The sequence below is a fragment of the Mastomys coucha genome, unplaced genomic scaffold, assembly GCF_008632895.1.
Source record: "Mastomys coucha isolate ucsf_1 unplaced genomic scaffold, UCSF_Mcou_1 pScaffold5, whole genome shotgun sequence".
In the NCBI taxonomy this organism is placed as follows: Eukaryota; Metazoa; Chordata; class Mammalia; order Rodentia; family Muridae; genus Mastomys; species Mastomys coucha.
This window is the reverse complement of record NW_022196911.1, coordinates 56,931,284-56,954,368: the sequence shown is the minus strand read 5'-3', so window position 1 is coordinate 56,954,368 and position 23,085 is coordinate 56,931,284. Positions and strand designations below refer to the sequence as shown.

Sequence of the window (23,085 nt, the reverse complement as noted above, 5' to 3'; positions counted from 1 at the left end):
GCTGTCCTAGAACTCACTCTGTAGACCAGGCTGGCCTCGAACTCAGAAATCCACCTGCCTCTGCCTCTTACGTGCTGGGATTAAAAGGTGTGCACCACCACTGCCCGGCAGTGTATCTGATTTTATGTGGAGGTCCTTGATTCACTTGGACTTAATCTTTGTACAAGGAGATAGGAATGGATCGATTTGCATTCTTCTGCTGGTTCAACTGGTGGTTAAGCTAGCATTTGTTGAAAATGCTGTCTTTTTTCCACTGGATTGTTTTAGCTCCTTGGTCAAAGATCAAGTGACCATATATGTGTGGGTTCATTTCTGGGTCTTCAATACCTGCCTGTCACTGTACCAATGCCATGCAGTTTTTATCACAATTGCTCTGTAGTAACAGTTTAAGGTCCGGGATGGTGATTCCACCAGAGGTTCTTTTATTGTTGAAAATAGTTTTCTCTATCCTAGGTTTTTTGTTATTCTAGATGAATTTGCAAATTGTTCTTTCTAAGTTTGTGAAGAATTGAGTTGGAAATTTGATAGGGATTGCATTGAATCTGTAGATTGCTTTTGGCAAGATGGCCATTTTTACCATATTAATCCTGCCAATCCACAAGCATGGGAGATCTTTCCATCTTCTGAGATCTTCTTCAATTTCCTTCTTCAGAGACTTGAAGTTCTTGTCAAACAGATCTTTTACTTGCTCAAAATGTGTAGCCCAGGCTGGCCTCGAACTCATGATCCTCCTGCCTCTACCTCCTTCAGCAAATCCTACCTACCAGTGCATCACCACAACTGGTGATAATAAGTAATTTATTTTCTGGGTGAGGTGGCCCAGGACTATAATTCCAATGGTTGGAAGGTTCAAAGGCAGGAGGGTTGTGAGTTCAAAGCCAGCCTGGACTATATAGTGAGACATGGAGTTACTGTGTAAAGGAGCCTGCCACTCAGTGAGGGCCAGAGTTTGGATCTCTATACCCCCCATGAAAGCCAGGAGAGTATGGTGACCTGTCAGTAATTACAGTGCTCCAAAGGCAAAAACAGAGGGATCTGTGTGTCAAGATGTCTAGCTAGATTTAGCTGGATTTATACATTCTAGGTTCAGTAAGAGAGCCTGCCTCAGTAAATTGGAATGAAAATTATTGAGGAAGACACCTGTCATCAACCTTTGACCTCATCACACAGGTACATGTGCACCCACATACATGTGAACACACACAAGCATGCATCACATATAAAAATATGATTTGTACATATTTTCACCTTCTAAGATATATGTGCCTATAACAAAATATGTGTTAATTGTTGGACATAGTGCACTGCCAGCACTCAGGAGGCAGAGGTAGGCTAATCTCTAAGTTCTAGACCAGCCCGCTCTGCTTAGTCAGTTACAGGGCAAGCAGGGCTATGTGGAGAGACCCTGTCTAAACTTTTTAAAAATATGTCAATTGGCTTAACTAATTGATAAGATTCAGTAAATTTTGAGAGTAAAAACCTATACTGTTCTTTTTTTTTTTTTTAAAGATTTATTTTTTTTTATATAAGTGAGTACACTGCCACTGTGTTCAGACACACCAGAAAAGGGCATTGGATCCCACTACAGATGGTTGTGAGTCACCATGTGGTTGCCTTAGAATTTAACACAGGACCTTTGGAAGAGTAGTCAGTGCTCTTAACTGCTGAGCCATCTCTCCAGACTGCTCTTTTGATTGCATACTTTATTGCTTTATCCCTAAATTCTTAGATTCTTTAGTTCTGCTGAACCTATCTAGTGTTGAGTCTATCGAATTTGATTTCTGCTATTGTACAATAGCTCCTCTTTACTTGCCAGACCTACCATAGACAACTAAACATATTAAGACTATAGATGGGGCTGGTGAGATGGCTCAGCGGGTAAAAGCACCAACTGCTCTTCCAAAGGTCATGAGTTCAAATCCCAGCAACCACATGGTGGCTCACAACCACCCATAATGAGATCTGATGCCCTCTTCTGGTGTGTCTGAAGACAGCTACAGTGTACTTATATAATAATAATAATAAATAAATTTTAAAAAAAGACTATAGATAAGACACTTATATAGATAAGATACTTATATCCTTTATATACTGTGGATTTTTTCCTATACATGCATGATAAAATTTAATTTGTAAATGAGGACTAGTATGAAGTTAACAATGTTAACCAATAAATCAAAATAATAATAGCCATATATTATATAGATAGCAATATGCTATAGCATTTTACTCTAATAGAAGCTGTACGAATGTGATCTCTCTTGTATTCCCAAAATATTTTGTTGTCAGAGACTTACCTTTCTTTTTTTGGGGGTGGGTAAGGGGGAGGTTGTCTTCAAGACAGGGTTTCTCTGTATAGCCCTGGCTGTCCTGGAATTCACTCTGTAGACCAGGCTGGCCTCGAACTCAGAAATCTGCCTGACTCTGCCTCCCAAGTGCTGGGATTAAAGGCGTGTGCCACTACTGCCCGGCCGAACTTACCTTTCTTGTGATGATCTGAGATGATACTTAAAGCATTTCAGGGACTGGTGAGATGGGAGCAACCACATGGTGGCTCACAACCACCTGTAATGAGATCTGACACCCTCCTCTGGTGTGTCAGAAGACAGCTACAGTGTACTTATGTATAATAATAAATAAATCTTTAAAGATTTATTTTATTTATTTTATGAGTATGAGTACACTGTAGCTGTACAGATGGCTGTGAGCTATCATGTGTGTGTCTGCTAGGAATTGAACTCAGGATGTTCTGTCGGCCCCTATTATAGGAATGACCCATTCTTAAGTACTTTTTTCTTTCTTTCTTTTTTTTTTTTTTTTTTTTTTTTTTTTTTTTTTTTTTTTTTTTTTGGTTTTTCGAGACGGGGTTTCTCTGTGTAGCCCTGGCTGTCCTGGAACTCACTCTGTAGACCAGGGTGGCCTTGAACTCAGAAATCCACCTGCCTCTGCCTCCCAAGTGCTGGGGTTAATCTTAAGTAGTTTTTATACATGGTTCAATAAAAGCCTTGAAGACATTACACTAAATAGAGTTTCTGCCTCGTTTTCTAAATCTTTGTAAGTTCTTTACAGTTTTTACTTACTGTTCACTTCCTAGAATAGTTATGAGCTCTTTAAATTTTCAGAGCTCTCTTGTAGGTAGGATAGACATTGCATGAATTTCCTTTTATATTTGTTCAGGGCTCTTAGATTCGGAAGCTCACCACTTGAAAACCATTACTGAGACTATAGTTGATGGGAAAGAAATCAGTTTCAGTTTAATTATGGACTTCAGAAGATGAAAGAAGATGTTGTCCTCCAATCTGTTCCTTGTGAGGCTTGGAAGGGTAGCTCAGCAGCTGAGAGCACTTACTGCTCTTGCAGAGGACCGAGGCTTGGTTCCATCACTCAGTTGGTGGCTGACAGCTATAACTCCAGTCAGGGTCAGACATCTGTGAATTCCTACACACTCATACATACAACCAGGGACACATGCGTACAATAAAATAAATATTTCTAAAACTACATCTTAGGGAACTCAGTACAATCACTTACTGTCATATCAGGAAAGGAAAAGTTGGAAGTGCAGTGATCAGAGAACTGATGTGCTGGGCCAGCATCCAGGCTTCATACCCCCTCCTCCTGGAGGACACTTCCTTTTCTAGGCCAGTCTCTGTAATAAACACATTCTTTTTTTTTTTAAAGATTTATTTATTTTATGTGTATGAGTACACTGTAGCTGTACAGATGGCCATGAGCCATCATGTGGCTGCTGGGAATTGAACTCAGGACGGCCCTGCTCGTTCTGCTCCGGCATAATAATCTATAGCTGTCTTCAGACACACCAGAAGAGGGAGTCAGATCCCATTACAGGTGGTTGTGAGCCACCATGTCGTTGCTGGGATCCAAACTCAGGACCTTCAGAAGAGCAGTCAGTGCTCTTACCCACTGAGCCATCTCACCAGCCCTATTTTCTTGCACAGTAAACGAAGTTCCACTTCTAGTTAAGGAACAGGAATAGGAGGTTGTGTGTTTGTGTCAGATGATGCACATTCTTTTTTGGTTTGGTTTGGTTTGGTTTGGTTTTTTCGAGACAGGGTTTCTCTGTGTAGCCCTGGCTGTCCTGGAACTCACTCTGTAGACCAGGCTGGCCTCGAAATCAGAAATCCACCTGCCTCTGCCTCCCTAGTGCTGGGATTAAGGCATGTGCCACCACTGCCCGGCTTACCCAATCTTTATTTAATCGAAGCTCAATCCATCAGCCCCAGCCCGTTTCACCTGCTATGTCTGCACTTCCTTTCCCACAGGTGTGAGGATCTAGTCTGAATGGATATACTTTATATTTTTCTAATCTGTGTTTACCTTTGTGTTTTTTTTCCCATTTTCATTGTCCAATTTTTTTAATTATCAACAGATATAACTTGCAATTCAGATATTATCTAATTATCCAAAACATTGAATACTGGGATTTGGTGTGAATATTCACATACGTAGAGGAGAGGTATTACTCTAAATTTCTTTTATTACAGAATTTTTTTCTGAGACAGTGTCTCACAATATATAGCCATGTCTGGCCCGGAATTCACTGTGTAAACCAAGCTGGCCTTAAACTCCTAGAGATCTGCCTGTTTCTGCCTTTGAAGAGCTGGGATTAAAAATATGACACATCAGCCATTTGGTAGTGGTACATGCCTTTAATCCCACTACTCAGGAGGCAGAAGCAGGTGGATTTCTGAGTTTGAGGCCAGCCTGGTCTACAGAGTGAGTTCCAGGACAGCCAAGGCTACACAGAGAAACCCTGTCTTGAAAAAAACAAAAATAAATAAATAAATAAATAAATAAATAAATAAATAAATAACTCATCACATCCAACTCTTTTTAGTTGTATTTAAACTTTTTATATGTATGTGTGTATGTGTGTATGTATGTGTATATATAGGCATGTACATGTTACTACATACATGTATATTGATGTCAGAGGAGAGCTTGCCAGGGGCAGTCCTCCTCTACCTTGTGGATATTAGGAATCAAATGCAGACCATCAGCTTCAGTATGAGCACTTTCATAACCTCACCCAACGTATTTAAAATAGTACTTATTAAAATGAGTATTTTTACTTGGAAATATTATATTGAATAATCTAATTTTAGAATGAATATTAGAATTCTAAAAATTAATATTAAATGGGGCTAGCAAGGTGGCTTACCAGATAAGAGTGCTTACTGTTCTTGCAGCGGATCCTGATTTGCCTCTCAGTATCCACATTATTGACAGCTCACAACTGCCCATAACTCCAACTCTAGGAGGACATGACATTTCTAGCATTGGTAAACAACTATAACCACTTGTGTATATGCTCCATTACATACACATAATTAAAAATAAAAATAAGTCTTTGTTTGTTTGTTTTGTTTTGTTTTTTGTTTGTTTGTTTTTCGAGACAGGGTTTCTCTGTGTAGCCCTGACTGTCCTGGAACTCACTCTGTAGACCAGGCTGGCCTCAAACTCAGAAATCTACCTGCCTCTGCCTCCCAAGTGCTGGGATTAAAGGCGGCGCCACTGCCTGGCAAAATAAATCTTAAAGTTAATAAAAGTATACATTTCCTTATGTTCTAATTACATATAGGCATGCTATGAATGTAATCACATTTCTGATGAACTTGTTGCAGCTCCTGCAGGCGCCTGTGGTGTTGTGCTGGCATTGCCAGCAGGAGCAGCAGCGAGCGCCAGAGCTGTCCTCTTCACAGTGGGGTCTCCTCCACACAGTGCCACAGCCCCTACTTGTACTCATATGGTCCTTCGAACAAGAACCACCTCAGGTAAGGCTCGCTCGTTCTAGTTCAGATCATACGTGACTAGATCTGACGACAATGCAGTGAATTCAGACAAATCTCACTTCTCTCACTTTTGCTTTCTGTCCCTGTAAAGTGTTTATAGCTGTTTACTTTCCTCAAAGGTTATATGTCAGAAGTAAATGAGATGACATGTTAGCGAGGACTTTGTAAAGGTAATATATACTATGTGTATACTTACATGTGCCTGTATGCAATATGACATATAGTAAAATGTGACTTCTCTGTGAAGACAGATTTGCATGACTAGTTTGTATGCTACCTCATTCTTAAGACTGAAGTCTTATTTTAGCAGATCTAATAAACTATTGGAAAATATACTATTTTTCGTATTTCTTGTTTTTTCTTCATTATTTAAATGTATTTTATATATCAAACATTAATAATAGTAAGTATTTTGAAAATCAAGTAATACATAAAAAATTTGTTCAACTTTTATATTTATATCTTTCATATCCTAAAATATCATTAATGGAATATTTAATACTTTCCATAACTGAGGATCCTATATCTAATGTTGAATACTAAATTGTTTTAAAATATACAACTATTCTTTGGGAGTTAAGCATAGTAAAAGAGCATAAAATATTAAAAATGAATCACTAATAAATATATTCAAAAGCCTTTATATGATACCACCTGACATAATGAAAGAGTATTTAAAGCATATTATATATCTGTGTACATTGTCTAACAATCAGTTTACTTAAAAAAGATTACCAGTACCAGGCAGTGGTGGTGCATGCCTTTAATCCTAGCACTTGGGAGGCAGGTGGATTTCTGAGTTCAAGGCCAACCTAGTCTACAAAGTGAGCTCCAGGACAGCCAGGGCTATACAGAGAAACCCTATCTTAAAATTAAAAAAAAAAAAAAAGATTACCAGTGTTTCTAGGAGAGAGATTATTTTATCAGTAAATATATTTTAAAATTTTCAAAATAGCAAAAACTCTTTGGCTGGACAGTGGTGGCACTTGCCTTTAATCCAAGCACTTGGGAGGCAGAGACAGGCAGATTTCTGAGTTCAAGGCCAGCCTGGTCTACTGAGTGAGTTCCAGGACAGCCAGGGCTACTCAGAGAAACCCTGTCTCGAAAAACCAAAAATGCTAATTTCAAGCACAGTGAGTAAAAATTATGAATAATATTTCCATGATGTTTGTAGAACATGATTTTAATATTTTCAACTGTTAATATTCAACAAACAGAATAGTTATTTTAAGATATACTTCGTTGTTATGTCTCCCTTTTAATTTCTTTTTTTTTTTTTTTTTTTTTTTTTTTTTTTTTTTTGTATTTTTGAGACGGTTTCTCTGTGTAGCCTTGGCTGTCCTGGAACTCACTCTGTAGACCAGGCTAGCCTCGAACTCAGAAATCCGCCTGCCTCTGCCTCCCAAGTGCTGGGATTAAAGGCGTGCGCCACCACCACCACCCCCCACCCCGGCTCCCTTTTCATTTCTGATTTTATTAATTTGGATACTCTCTCTGTGCCCTCTGGTTAGTCTGGCTAAAGGTTTATCTATCTGGTTGATTTTCTCAAAGAACCAGCTCCTGGTTCTGTTGATTCTTTGTATAGTTTTTTTTGTTTCTATTTGGTTTGATTATTTCCTGCTGTCTACTCCTCTTGGGTGTATTTGCTTCTTTTTGTTCTAGACCTTTCAGGTATGCTTTCAAGCTGCTAGTGTATGCTCTCTTTCTTCTCAGTTTCTTTTTGGAGGCACTTAGAGCTATGAGTTTTCCTCTTAACACTGCTTTCATTGTGTCCCATAAGTTTTGGTATGATGTGTCTTCATTTTCATTAAATTCTAAAAAGCCTTTATTTCTTCTTTGACCAAGTTGTCATTGAGTAGAGCATTGTTCAGCTTCCATATGTATGTGTGCTTTCCGTTTTTTTTTTTGTTTGTTTGTTTTTTGGATTTGTTTTTTGTTTTTTTTTTTTTTTTTTTTTTTTGGTATTTAAGACCAGCCTTAGTCCATGGTGATCTAATAGGGTGCATGGGATTTTTTTTTCAGTCTTCTTGTATCTGTTGAGGCCTGTTTTGTGACCAATTTTATGGTCAGTTTTGGAGAAGGTACCATGAGGTGCTGAGAAGATGATAAATTCTTTTGCTTTAGGATGAAATGTTCTATAAATATCTGTTAGATCCTTTTAGTTGATAATTTCTGTTAGTTTCACTGTGTCTCTGTTTAGTTTCTGTTTCCATGATCTGTCCATTGATGAGAATGGGGTGTTGAAATCTCTCACTATTATTGTGTGGGATGCGATGTGTGCTTTGAGCTTTAGTAAAGTTTCTTTTATGAATGTGGATGCCCTTGCATTTGAAGCGTAGATGTTTAGAATTGAGAGTTCATCTTGGTAGATTTTTCCTTTGACCAGTATGAAGTGTCCGTCCTTATCTTTTTTTGATAACATTTGGTTGAGAGTTGATTTTATTCGATGTTAGAATGGCTACTCCATCTTGTTTCTTGGGACCATTTGCTTGGAAAATTGTTTTCCAACCTTTTACTCTGAGGTAGTGTCTGCCTTTGTCACTAAGGTGCATTTCCTGCATGCAGCAAAATGTTGGGTCCTGTTTACATATCCAGTCTGTTAGTCTATGTCTTTTTTGAGGAATTGAGTCCATTGATGTTAAGAGATATTAAGGAAAAGTGATTGTTACTTCCTGTTATTTTTGTTGTTAAAGGTGTGATTTCTTGCTTTTTGTAGGGTGTAGTTTCCCTCCTTGTGTTGGTGTTTCCCATCTATTATCCTTTGTAGGGCTGGATTTGTGGAAATATATTGTGTAAATTTGTTTTTTTCATAAAATATCTTGTTTTCTCTGTCTATGGTAATTGAGAGTTTTGCTGGGTATAAGTAGCCTGGGCTGGCATTTGTGTTCTCTTAGGGTCTGTATGACATCTGCCCAGGATCTCCTAGCTTTCATAGTCTCTGGTGAGAAGTCTGGTGTAATTCTGATAGGTCTGCCTTTATATGTTACTTGACCTTTTTCCCTTACTGCTTTTAATATTCTTTCTTTGTTTAGTGCAAGGCCCTCCCACATGCTAGAACAGTGGTATACCACTGAACTGCATTCCTAGTTTCCCCTAGCCCCTCTCACGTGGATAACCTTGAACTCCTGATTCTCCTGCATCTACCTTCCAAGTGTTGGAATTGCAAATATATGACTTGGCACCCTCAATGTGCCCCCTTTTAAAAATAATTTTGGGGCTGGTGAGATGGCTCAGCAGGTAAGAACACCAACCGCTCTCCAGAAGGTCCTGAGTTCAAGTCCCAGCAACCACATGGTGGCTCACAACCACCCATAATGAGGTCTGACACCCTCTTTGGGAGTGTCTGAAAACAGCTACAATGTACATATAATAAACAAATAAATCTTTAAAAAAATAATTTTGTATGTATCATTATTTTGCCTGCATAAATTTATATGTACCTTGTACCTGACTAGAGTCCAAGGTGGTAGAAGAGGATATTCAATACTCTGGACCTGGAATTGCAGGCAGTTATGAGCTGCCATATGGGTGCTGGGAATTGAACCTAGGTCCCCTGGAAGAGCATGGATGCTCTTTAACTACTTGGCAATCTCTCCAGCTCCTCCCCCAGATATTTTTAAAGACAGGGTATCACTACGTAGTCCTGACTAGCCTGGAATTTGCTACATAGGAATTTCCAGGCTGGCCTTGAACTCACAGAGATCATCTACTTCTACCTCCTTAGTGCTGGGATCAAAGTGTGTGGCACCACACCTGGATTACTTCAATCCTCCACCCCTAACACACACACACACACACACACCCCTTACCTTTCTTTTTGGTATTTCCCAAACTGGCCTTGAGTTTACAGTGTAGTCCAGGCTAGCCTCAAAAGTTGAGATCCTCCTACCTCAGCTACCCAAGTAATTAGTATTATAGCATATGCCACCAGGTTTGGTTTAAATTTTATTTTATTTTTGTGCTTCAGGTACCAGTGTTTGTACTTAATTCTATTTTTTTATGTCATCCATACTGTCTGTGTCATCTGCTAATACTAAAAATTAAAAAAGTATTTTATTAGGGTTAGAGAGTTGACTAGTGGTTAAGAAGCATTGACTACTCTTCCAATGAACCCAAGTTTAATTCTCAGCATCCACCTGGTCATTCACAACTGTCTGTAACTTCAGTCCCAGTGGATCTAATTCCTCTGTCCTCTGCAGGCGCCTGCATCATGTGTACACACCCACACACAAAATTTAAAATAGTAGATTCATTTTAAAAAGTACTAAGCATGGATTTGAAGTGATGATGTGTCTTAATTTCTGTGTGATGCTTTCTGTGTCCTCTAGGTCCTTGTATTCTAAATAAGCTACTAATCAGGGTACTTGTAAATTAATAAGAGAAAGATAGATAATGAAAGGTAGAGCTAAAGCATTATTATACAGATATTAAAAAATACAGAATGGACTCCAGACTAGTCAGGTAGGCCCAGAGAGACCCCTCTCTCCAAATAAAACAAAAACACAATAAAATACTTCTAAATCTCAGATAATAAACTACCATTTTAATACCTTTTACTCTTCTTCTTCTTCCTCTTCCTCCTCCTCCTCCTCTTTCTTCTTCTTCTCTATCTCTCCCCCTCTCTCTTTTGGATTGGGGGTAGAGGGGTATCTGACTATATAGACCAGACTGTTCTTGAACTCTCACAGATAGATCTACCTGCCTCTGCCTCCCGACTGCTTGGATTAAAGACATTTGCCACCAGGGCTGACCAAGCCAGCTCAGTCAGTCAACAGGTTCTCCAAGGCTAGATTGAGGATTAAAAAGAAAGAAGACAATTAGACAATACTATAGCATGACCCTAGTCAGTTCTGAGGCTAAGGCGGGTTTATTTTTCCCAATCTGTTTTTATACCATTTTAGTTATATATATGCAAATAATAAGATCAGTTCTAGGTTAAGGAACACTCAAGACAATAAACAAAGTCCCACCAATCACTGATTTTTAAGGGCTTATCAGGATGACCAAGACTTCAGAGCCTACTTCCCTGTCCTAGCCCAAAGTCATATTCTTTCCTAAAGCCTACTTCTTTGTTTTAGCCCAAAATCAGATTCCTGCCTGAGCTTACTTCCTTGTCCTTGTCCAATGTCAAATTCCTGCCAAGCTTCTAGAAGCATCCCCAAAAGCTCTCCACACAGGGCTCTGCTGTATCAGCATTTTTTTCTAAGTATAAAGTCCTTCCAGAGCTGATATGGTTTAGTAGGCATACCTAATGCTTCTTGAGAAAGTTATGTGGCTAGTCTCAAGAAGAACTGTAGTATAATAGTAGGTGAAGTGGTGTGTACCTTAAATCCCAGTACTTGGGAAGAAGAGACAGGCAAGTCTTTTGAGTTCTAAACCAGCTTGGTCTATAGAAATAGTTCCAGGACAGCCAGGGATATATTGAAAGATCATTTCTCAAAAAAAAAGTTTATAATGTTTATACTTTGAAAATTCCATTCCTACTTTGGAGCACTTATCACATAGAAATAACTTAAGAAAACTGTTTTTAGTAATAATTTGTAATACAAAAAAATCAGCAATTTAAAATTATTCCAGGTACACATTGTATATGTAAAGTTAATGAACTACTGTACATCAGTTGCATTTTTTATACTTAAGTCTATGGAGCATTACAGAGAAAAAAATAATGTATTAGTTGTATGTTATCCAAATTTGTTTAAAATTGAGTATGGGAAAACTGGAAATACTGATTCTGTTTTATTTATATATGCATATTTATGTATATAAAGAGATATGTTCATCTACTTATAGAGTGAAGAGCCTGGGACTTTAAGTATTTTCTTTGTCACTTCAATAGGTTGTGTTCAGTAAATGAGAGGCATGCATGTGAAAGTCCCTTCTGACCAGCTATAAACATGTGCTCCATGTATTGTTTCTTTGCAGTGGGTTCCAGCAGCTCAGGAGGTTCCTTGTGTTCTGCAAGTGGCCGAGTATGTGTGGGCTCCCCTCCTGGGCCAGGGTTAGGCTCTTCCCCACCAGGAGCAGAGGCAGCTCCCAGCCTAAGATACGTGCCTTATGGTGCTTCACCACCCAGCCTAGAGGGTCTCATCACCTTTGAAGCCCCTGAACTACCAGAGGAGACACTGATGGAGGTAGGGAAGAGACTACAGGGATGTGTGAATATACTGTTAATCTGATGTGAGTGTCCTAGTGATGAGGAAAGAACAAACTATAAGTATTTCTGACTTCAAATACCTTTTTTGTTTTGTTTGTTTGTTTGTTTGTTCGTTCGTCTTTTTGAGACAAGATCTTACTGTATAGCCCTGGATGTCCTAAAACTGTGTAGATGAGGCTGGCCTTGAATTTACTAGTGCTGGGATCACAGTTGTGCATCATCTATGCCCAACTCTATTTGTAAGACTTTTTAAAGTTTTCCCTAGAAACATAACTTTTTATCCTTAGAATTTATTCTCTTCATTAGGTAAAAATAATGCATCTAAACATACATTTTTAAACGATCCTAGTCTATGGACAGTGTGACTACTGGGAAAGGAAAGCCAATTTTCCTTAAGAATGGGATCTCTGCCAGGTGGTGGTGGCACACGCCTTTAATCCCAGCACTTGGGAGGCAGAGGCAGGCGGATTTCTGAGTTCGAGGCCAGCCTGGTCTACAGAGTGAGTTCCAGGACAGCCAGGGCTACACAGAGAAACCCTGTCTCAAAAAAAAAAAAAAATGTGATCTCTGTAGCTCCAGTGGATGGCCCACGCCTAAGAGTATATAGACAGCAAAAATTAGACTTGGTGGGTTATTTTTTAAAAAGTAGAAATGAACATTGGGAGGTAAGGAGATGAGAATGGATCTGAAAGGAGTTAGGAAGAGGAATCAGTGGTAAATATGATCAAAATATATTGTATGAAATTCTCAAAGAATTAATAAAAATATTAAGTTATAAAATAAAAAATAATTATGCCAACATGATGGCATATACCTGTGTAATTCTAGCACTTGAAAGTCAAGGCAGTAGGGTTTTGAGTTTGAGGTCAACCCAGGCAACAAAGTAAGATCCTATGTCAATAATAATAGTAACAATAAGCCATAATACCAGGTTAGCCATTAACATAGAAATATCCCTACTTAAGCAAACTAGATGCTTATACTCATAAATCAGTACTTTTCCTCTGTGGATCTAGTTCTGCATTAAAAAAACACACTGTGTGTCATCTGACCCATGCTGAGCACAAGTCTAGAACCCATGGGTCATTATCGTGATTTTGGAGTTGTTCCTCACTCCCAACCTAAGGATAACACGCTGTATGTTGGTGAATATAGTCCAACACACTGTCATACAGCTGAGAGACACTTAGAAGTGTAAGTGTTTTATTCTCCGGTTTCAGAGACACTTAGAAGGCTGGAGGAGATGAGTCAATAAAGTGCTTGCTACACAAATACAGGAACCTGAATTTGGGTCCCTGAACCCACATGAAAAAGAGATAGACTGACATGGCATGCTTGTAACCACAGCCTTGAGGGAGCAGATTCCTGAAGTTAATTCCCAGCCAGTCTGTCTGAATCACAGATTCACATTTAAAGGCTGATCCTGTCACAAAACATAAGGTATAGCCTGGGGACAAGGCTCAGGGATTTGAACACTTACTACACATTCATGAAGACCAGAATTTGAATCCTAGCTTCCAGGTTACATGCCAGGTATCCCACACACACCTATAACTCCAGTTGTTTGGAGGAATCACTGGGGCTTGCTGGCTTCCAGCCTATCTGAGAAAATAGGAAAATAGGGTCTTTCTCTGAAAAGAATAGGCAGAAAGTGGTGGAGCATGCCCAACATCCTCACCTGGCCTCCATATTCATGCAGAAGTGTGTGCATCTACACACACATTTACAGTCACAGAGTCATACAAAAATGCAAATCAATTTTTAAATACAAGTGGATACTGATCAAGGAAAGATACATATACTACCCCCTACTACACATATAGTGGAAAGAAATGCTTAGTCTTATTTGAGATTTTAAAATTCATTTATAACTAAAGAAGAAAATTTTAGAATAATTGTTTTGAAAGGACATTTTCTAGAGTGTCTCTCCTTGCTCTCATAAATAACTAAGTAGGTCACAGAAAATCAGAGCTTTGTTGTGAATCACTTTTAACTAAAAACCACCCCACATCTAAAACTTCCTAAAATAGCAAGTCAGTAAGCTCACTGAGTTATAGAGAGGTGTAGCTCTTGGTGGCAGCAGCTGTGATTCTTGCTATTCAGAAAGTGCACAGAAGGATAGCAGTTACAGTCTAGCCTAGAATATAGAGCAAGACCCTGTCCCCCAAAAAAGTTTGATTTAGTGTTAAGAAAGTCCTTGTAATATTTTCCATTTTTAAGTTTATTATTTAGATGGGAGTGTAAGTGCCATATATATGCCATTGGAGGTCAGAGGATAGTTTTTGGGAGTTGGTTCTGGACTCTGTTGAAGCAGTACCTCTTTTGTTTCTGCTGCAATGTATGCTCCTAGGTAGCTGGCCCGTAGGTTTGTGGATGGTTTTCCTATCTTTCCCTCCCCTCTCACCAGTGGCTCTGAGATTAGTGGTCTTTTTTCTCTTTCCCCTTGTGGGTTCTGGAGATTAAGCTCAGACTTTTCAAGCTTGGAAGGCAAGTGCTTCTACCTGCTGAACATCTCTCTGCATCTGTATCATCTACACTGTCCTTAGAATCTATCAGTTTTTAAAATTTTACTTTGTTTAATGTATGTGAATCTTTTGCCTGTGTTATGTCTGTGTACCCCATGTCTGCATGTTGTCCACGTGGGTCAAGAGAGGGCATCAGATCCCCTGGACCTAGAGTTACAAGTGTTTTTGAACCACCATGTGAGTGCTGGGGATTTACCCTTTGCCCTGTGTAAAAGCAGCCCGAGCACTTACCCACGGAGCCATCTTCCCAGCCCGCCTTGTACTCCTGAACTCTGCTTTGTCAGGAACACACATTTGTTCAATTGAGGTTTTGGTTTAGTGTGGTCTTGTTTTTCTGGTAAAGGCACAGTTCGTAGCCTACTTATGTGAGTGCTGTAATACATGCAGACATATCTAGGTATAATACTTGGTTTGATTTGTATTTATTTTCTGACAGCTTTCTGAAGTTAAAAAATATTGATTTTCTTTGATCATTCCAACATTTATAATATGGGAAAACTTTGCATATATAATCCAATTAAGTCCTTAATGTAAAACCTTATAAAATACCTTGCCTTTGCAGCGAGAACACACAGACACCTTACGCCATCTGAACATGATGTTAATGTTTACTGAATGTGTGCTGGACCTGACAGCAGTGAGGGGTGGGAACCCTGAGCTGTGCACATCTGCTGTGTCCTTGTACCAGATTCAGGAAAGTGTAGTTGTGGACCAGATCAGCCAGCTAAGCAAAGATTGGGGGTAGGTATCTCCTGTCATTCATTTCCAGATTGTTGTGGGAAATATTAAAAAGAATGGCAAATTCCCATGTTATACCCAACTAACTACTCTTAGCCCCAGTGGTCCCACCAGCCAGTTCTTATGTAGCGGAGACTCTGACACAGAGATTCAAAATCTGTCTACACAGCTCGCTAAGTTCCCACTGGCAGGTCATTACCATGCCAGCCCCAAACTACAAACCCCCCACAGCCATTGTGGTGCACATCTGGCAAACCCACGCTTTGCAGCCATACCTTTCTCTCTTGAACCCAGACAAGCCATCTCGTGAAGGAAAACAACACAAACTTAGTTCAGAAACAATGCTAACTCAATTGCTGGGCACAACAACTAAAATCCTAATCTTGTAAGCCTTAATAAATCTAAATCCTCCGGTGGCAAATCCAGATGGATCTGCCATTGAAACTGAGAGACGCTAGCAGCTACGTCTTGTCTTCACACCGTCCCTGTCCAAAAGGACCCTGTCTCCTTCCTGTCTCCTCTCTTCCCTATCCAACCCAGAAGTCTCGCCTACTTGCCCAGTGATTGGCTTCCTTATTCATTAGGGATGGTTCACAAGAAGTCACTTGAGTACTTGATTCTTTCCTTGTTCACAACCCCTCCCAGGAGAGCAGAATTAGCATCAAAATAAAAGCAACCCAGGGCTATCTACAATTCCAGAGTCTTTATGCCTCTATAAACTTGTATCTAAATGTAATGTTACTTGTTACAAGTCAGGTCTCATTTTTAAAAGCTGTAAGAAAATATAAGTTGTTTTATTGTGTGATGTTAGCCAAGAGTTTATTACACAGCATTAGCATTACCTTTCTCTGAAAATTTACCAAGAGGTTATACATATTTTTGTTTCAGTGTTCCTATAATATTCAAAGTTCTCATATATTTCTCCATACAAGTTCTTCTCCCTTCGGGAGTTAGATATATATTGAAAAGTCAGGAAGGAGCCAAGGGTGTTTCACACCCAGCTCTTGAGATACTAAGGCTGGAGGGTTAATAAATTGAGGCCTGCCAGGGTTACATAGGAAAATCTTTTCTCATGGTGGGAAAAATGAGGACATAGTCCCCTAGAAAAGCTGTTTGGATGGTGGACTGTTATTTAGCATGCTGAGTCTTGTGGGTCCTGTCTTCCTGCAGGCGGGTAGAGCAGCTGGTGTTGTACATGAAGGCAGCACAGCTGCTGGCGGCTTCCCTGCATCTCGCCAAAGCTCAGATCAAGTCTGGGAAGCTGAGCCCGTCCACGGCTGTGAAACAAGGTACAGAACACTTGGTAGTGGTCAGCTCCAAGGCCTGTGTATGCCTTCCTATCCATAGGCTCTGTCTGCTGACCTTTGTTTGTTTTTGTTGTTGTTGTTGTTTTAAAGATTTATTTTATTTATTTTATGTGTATGAGTACACTGTAGCTGTACGGATGGCTGTGAGCTATCATGAGTGTGGCTGCTGGGAATTGAACTCAGGACCTCTGCTGGCCCCCGCTCGCTCAGACGTACCAGAAGAGGGCGTCTGATCTCATTACTGGTGGTTGTGAGCCACCATGTGGTTGCTGGGATTTGAACTCAGGACCTCCAGAAGAGCAGTCAGTGCTCTTACCCTCTGAGCCATCTTGCCAGCCCCAGATCCTTTTGTTTCTAATTGTTTACTTGATACGGAGAAGTCAGGATCTGTCTTTCTGTACTGAGCAATCGCAGAACCTGACTTCCCATCTTTTCCTTCAGTGACCATGTCGTATCACTTTCCTTCCAACAGCAGGAAAGGAACATGTCACTATGTTACTTCTGTAAGAAACTAAAAATAATTCCAATTTCAACTCTGTTTCAGTTGTTAAAAATCTGAATGAAAGATATAAATTCTGCATCACCATGTGCAAGAAGCTTACAGAAAAGCTGAATCGCTTCTTCTCCGATAAACAGAGATTTATTGATGAAATCAACAGTGTGACTGCAGAGAAACTCATCTATAATTGTGCTGTGGAAATGGTAAACCTTACAAGGCTTAATATTTTATAATGATAGTAGATATCTTTGAATTGAATACCTACTTGAAATGATCTGTCCTTTAATAATTTATATCCTGCTGTGTGTGGTGACACACGCCTTCAATTCCAGCACCTGGGAAACAGAGGCAGGTGGATCTCTGTGAGTTTTAGGCCAGCCTGGTCTACAGAGTGAGTTTGAGGACAGCCAAGGCTACACAGAGAAACCCTGATTCAAAATAACAAAAACCAAAACAGAACCAAAAAAACCACCAAGAAAAAAGTTATATCCTACTCTTTCTCAAGTCCCAGGTGTGTGATTACCTAATGAAGTCATTGGACTTACCTGGCATATAAGTAGTACTAATATAATATAATATATAATATAATGTAATTTATTTAATAAATTTACTAAGATTTGCAATCCTGGTTGTTAATATTTGAAAATTTTTATTATATTTTCTTTTAAACTTCATTTTTATAGGTATATTCTTATTCTTCTGTAGTTTTTACCTAAAAGTAAATTAATTTGTTTCTTCGTTTTCTGCGACTTAAAGTTTGGCTCTATAAAACTTAGAAAAAAATAGTACTTTGTTAATCCCCAAAATTTTAGGTACTTGACTTCAGCTTACTGATTTTATTGAACTATAGACACTGAGGAAAAGCTATTTTTCCATTTGTTGACGATACTGGAATTTTTTTTTTTTCCTATTTACTGTGGGAAAATGGTTCTAAGAAATATATAACATAGGGTTATTAAGTATCTAAATGGAGAAAATTTATGGGCTAATGTTATTATACCTTTTCAACATAATAGATATCTCCCATTTAGGTAAGCTGCATTTATTGTTGCTATATCCTTGGCTTCACCTTGATAGCTACTAAAACAGTTTTGGTTTGTTTGTTTGTTTGTTTGTTTGTTTTCGAGACAGGGTTTCTCTGTATAGCCCTGGGTGTCCTGGAACTCACTTTGTAGACCAGGCTGGCCTCGAACTCAGAAATCCACCTGCCTCTGCCTCCCAAGTGCTGGGATTAAAGGCGTGCGCCACCACCGCCCGGCCTTACTAAAACAGTTTTATGAAAAGGCATTGGGGTGTAAGCTGCTGAGAGTCTGTTATTGCTCTGACTGTTGACAGGAATGGTAGGTAGTCCATCACACTATACTACATTAAGACAATAAGAATTTTATCCAGTCGGGAGGTAGTGACGCATGCCTTTAATCCCAGCACTTTGGAGGCAGAGGCAGGTGGATTTCTGAGTTCAAGGCCAACATGGTCTACAGAATGAGTTCCAGGACAGCCAGGGCTACACAGAGAAAGCCTGTCTCGAAAAAAAAACAACAAAAAAAAAAGAATTTTATCCTAGGAATTACATTGCTTCTTTCCTTTGTGGATTTAATTGTAACATTACAGAGTCTTTCTTCTTTTCATAAAGTATATTGATTTTAATATGCAAAGGTGCTTTGTCCGTAGGACTTGTATATCCTTGGAGTTGCAAATCTTCTTATTTTGTTATCTGGTTCCAGGTTCAATCTGCAGCCCTGGATGAGATGTTTCAGCAGACTGAAGACATTGTTTATCGCTACCACAAGGCAGCCCTTCTTTTGGAAGGCTTAAGTAAGATCCTGCAGGACCCTACAGATGTTGAAAATGTGCATAAGTGTAAGTCACTGCACAGCAGTGCTCACTCGTCCTCATCCCACTTCCCACAGCGGGGCTCAGAACTACTAAATAGAAAACTGAGAAATAAACAGCCATAGGGTTCTTTAATTGTTTAGTTTTTTAAAAATTGGGTATCAGTTGAACAGTGGTGGTGCATGACTTTAATCCCACCACGTAGGAGACAGAGGCAGGCAAATCTCTGTGACTTTTAAGCCAGCCTGGTCTACACAGCCAGTTCTAGAACAGCCAGGGCTACACAGAGAAATCCTATTTTGAAAACAAAAACAAACAGAAAAAGAATTGAGTACCATGACATTTAAATTTTTTATTATTTTATTTTATGTGCTTGAATGTATTGCCTACATGTATGTCTAAGTATACTACATGCATGCCTGATGCCTTTGGAAGCTAGAAGAAGTTATCAGATCCCCTGGATCTTGAGTTACAGAGTCATGAGCAGCCATGTGAGTGCTAGAACTTGAACCCAGGTCCACTGCTCTTAGTTGCTGAGCTCTCTCCAGCCTTCATTATGGGATTTTTCAAACAAAATTTGTTTCTGTTGTTTGTCATTGCCTCTCTTCTTCCCCATCCACATTTTGCATTGTTCTGAGTAGCATGACAAAATCTTGAGTTGTCCTCTGCTACCTGCGACATGTGCACTTTGTCCAGTGCACACTTGCTATGTGTGCCTTCTGCCTATGAGCCACTTAGTAGCAATGGCTGTGAAGTATACTGTGCTGATAGTGTAATGTATTGGTAGTACTGAGTTTGTAGATAGAGTTTGATACTATTTATAGTTTCAGGGCTAAACTGGGGATTCTAGAGTGAATCCTTTGTAGATAAAGAAGAACCACTGAATTGAATTAATTACAGTTTGTCTTCTAGATTTGGAATCATACTGCCTGAGACGAATCTTGGCTTTAAAAACTTGAACAAATTATTAGTCTTTCTGTAAGATGTTGAGAACAATGCCAACCTTGTATACTGTAAGGATTAGAGAGGCTTCATATAAAATATAGATTACTTTCATCCTTCATATTGTTCTCATATTATTTTGTTGTCAAATTCTTGTTTAAGACTATAGGAGGACATTGTTTTATTATTGAATAAAACTCTTTTATGCTTTCTGGGTGTAGTAACCAAAGAATATTGTAAAGATCCTATATATTACATATTTTATATAACCAATAGAGCATAGATTGATGGGATACCAGAATGCTACATAAATATATATATGAATTTATATGTATATATATGTTTATTTGTATATGTGTGTATCTCTATATCTCATTACACACATATACATATGTGTGTATATAGATATAGAGATACACACATATATACATATATATACATATATGTGTGTGTATGTATGTGTTTGTGTGTTGTGTGTATATGTGTGTGTATATATATATTCCTAGTATCTGGTGTTTGAGGAGAAGCTATTTTGTGGTTTTAGGACAGCATTCTGAAGTTACTTGTACTTCTAAGCAAGAGAGTTGTTGTGCCAATATGAATTTTACCACTACAGCATTAAACTGCAGGTCATATTTGAACTGTTGCTGGACAGAGGAAAGAAAGCGTATTCATTGTGTTCACCTTGGGGCCAAGATAGAACAGGAACCATGGTGGTGAGAGTCATGATTCCCCTAGTTCCTCTGTCCCTGGGTTAGAAAACACAAATAGTTCTATTACTAATATTATTTTACATTTTATTTCTAGATAAATGTAGTATTGAAAGAAGATTGTCGGCACTCTGCTGTAGCACGGCAGCTGTGTGAGGAGCAGGCCTGTCTGTGGACAGCATGGAACAGGAGGTGATATATCTGGGATTACGTCTTGGTTCTGTCACCCATCCCAGGACAGTGTGGTGACGACCAAAGAACAAGCAGCAGCTTAGGAAGGAAAAACAATACAAACTACTACATACTGTAGAAAACCTGCCTTACTGGAGAGACTCCCCCTTTCCTCTCTCTTTATAGAAGCAGAAGCAAAAGACTTTTCCACGTGGCTCAAGTTATTTGAACCTGGCAAATAAATGTACCTTAGACTAGCACCATAAGTACAGTTATTCTTGTGGATAATTGAACAGGAAACAAAGTGAGTGACTTCATTCAGCTCTCTGAGCAATACGTGAAATTCCATGTTTTGCTAAAGCATACACAAGCAAAAGAGTTACAGCTCATCCAGATGACTTGAGATTTGGGGTAAGTCTGTCTGAATCTGAGCGTGCATCTTTAAACAGCTCAGGAGGAGGAATTTTAAGAAGAAACAAAAGGTGACTCTTGGATGAATTGTGAAATCTTCAACTTGATCTAATGTGGACATGATGTTAATCTTCCAAAACTCTTTCATATTGCACTAATTTATTAAAATAACTGTGTATTGGATTTTGCAATTTAAAACTAACTGAGGCACAATGGACTTGTTTAACTATTTTACTTGATTATATACATATGTCCTTTTCAGAATTCATGTGTAAGCTCCACTGAACTTTTAAATGGTCGGAACTTGCGTTCGTGTGAACCTTTGCATTTTTCTCACCTGTTATCTTCACCAACAGATCTTCTTAGTGGAATTTTGAGTTGCTGGTTGTTTGCATTTTTTGTTGTGCATGCAGAATGTGCATCGATTCCTGTGATCTTAGGTTTATTAAAGGCTAAGTTTATTTGGGCAGTATTAGAAAGCTATCATGAATCAAGAAATACTCTTGAGAATTTTAATAGGGCCAAATCAAAGTGATGAATAATGGCTTGTCAGTGAGGTAGAGTTTCTACATGAAATTAGTAAGAAATGAGGTTTGTTTTCCCTTAGAAAAATGGGCAGCTCTCTCCAGACTAATGTGTACTTCTCAGTGTTAACCCTGAGTTCACCAATAGCTAGTCATGGCAGATCAACATCTGTCCAAGTATGGTTCCTATGTTGTATATCATTTGGTATCTTTCACTTACCTGCTTGAATACTTGAATAAACCATTCACCGGTTTTAATCCTTTTACTTCAAAACTTACGCATAATGACCTGTGCTCTGATAGCTGCACAGAAACTCGTTGGCCCCACACTCCCTTTAGTGTGCTGATTAAAGTTAACAGAGAAAACATGCTTTTCGTTTACTTGGTGAACAGAGTAATGTAATTTTTACATTATTTATCTGTATGAAATTCCAGCAGTTAATTTGAACGTTTATGTATAGGATGTTTGTATTTTTAGGTCTTTACTACAGTGTTTCTACCTCTCATTTGTAACTGCATTATCTTCAAACTAGGTAAAACCCACTGAATCATTGTGGAATAGCCTTTTTTAAATTGCTTGTACAAATGTATATTAAGGTTAAATAAAACTGACAGTGTTTTTAGGTTATAGTTGGGTTAGTATTGAGTGGCTTGTCAAGCCAGATGCCTCCTTAGAGAGTGGGTCAGAAACTTGGCCACCAATATTCTTTGCCCTGCTCCTGGATTCAAAACTCTTGGTGGCTGGCTGTCTTACAGGCTCCTACAGACAGACTATACCCCTCCTTATACAAGTGATAAAATGTCTTCTGTAATTTTTACACTAAATTCTTTCATGTTCTCCTAATTAGCCCATTTATCTCAGTTGGTTTTCCAAGTAACTAGATGTAGTTGGCCTCCTCTTCTACCACTTTTTAAAGATATAATATGAACAAGTTTGGAGAGGGGAAGGTTGATGTGAAGTCAGGAAGTAGGCAAGTGTTGGAACTGCACTGTAATTCTCAAGCTCATCTTGTATTACAAAGGTCTTGTGGGTGGTGTGTATAAAGCCAAGTCTCAACAGTGGAGAACAACTGTAAACTTATGAGTAACAGTTCTGATATACTACCATTATCAAGGCTAATTGTTTAAAGAAATATTTGCCTTGATTATAGCAATAATAAATAAATGCTTTATGTTTCTGTATTTTTATTTCATATCATGTATTTCATAAAATGGAATTAGACAAGTTCACACACTCATGAGTCAGCACCTATATTCACGTCCTAACCTGGAAAATTATTGGCCACAAAAATGTAAGTAGAGGAATTGTCAGTGAACTTGCTAATTGGTTTTCTTGCTATATGGATTTTCTTTAACTGTCACCTGTTGGAGATCTGTTCTTGACATAATTACTTCCTACAGACCTCATGTGCCCTTTTCTCTACTAGGAAGAATATGACCTCACAAGAATGAGGT

The 23,085-nt window shown here is 38.8% G+C and overlaps 1 protein-coding gene across 2 annotated transcripts in view; it reads left to right on the top strand.

The window, feature by feature from the left end:
* Positions 1-22,812, top strand: part of Ulk2 (unc-51 like autophagy activating kinase 2) — an 82,644-nt gene extending 59,832 nt beyond the window's left edge. For both annotated transcript variants that reach the window (XM_031354164.1, XM_031354165.1), the window contains 7 exons: positions 5,646-5,795; positions 11,739-11,947; positions 15,058-15,236; positions 16,404-16,522; positions 17,085-17,242; positions 18,764-18,899; positions 20,622-22,812. In XM_031354164.1, coding sequence (XP_031210024.1) covers positions 5,646-5,795; positions 11,739-11,947; positions 15,058-15,236; positions 16,404-16,522; positions 17,085-17,242; positions 18,764-18,899; positions 20,622-20,680 — 1,010 coding nt within the window. In that variant the 3' untranslated portion in view covers positions 20,681-22,812. The remainder of the gene's footprint in view (positions 1-5,645; positions 5,796-11,738; positions 11,948-15,057; positions 15,237-16,403; positions 16,523-17,084; positions 17,243-18,763; positions 18,900-20,621) is intronic.
* Positions 22,813-23,085: the final 273 nt, after the last annotated feature.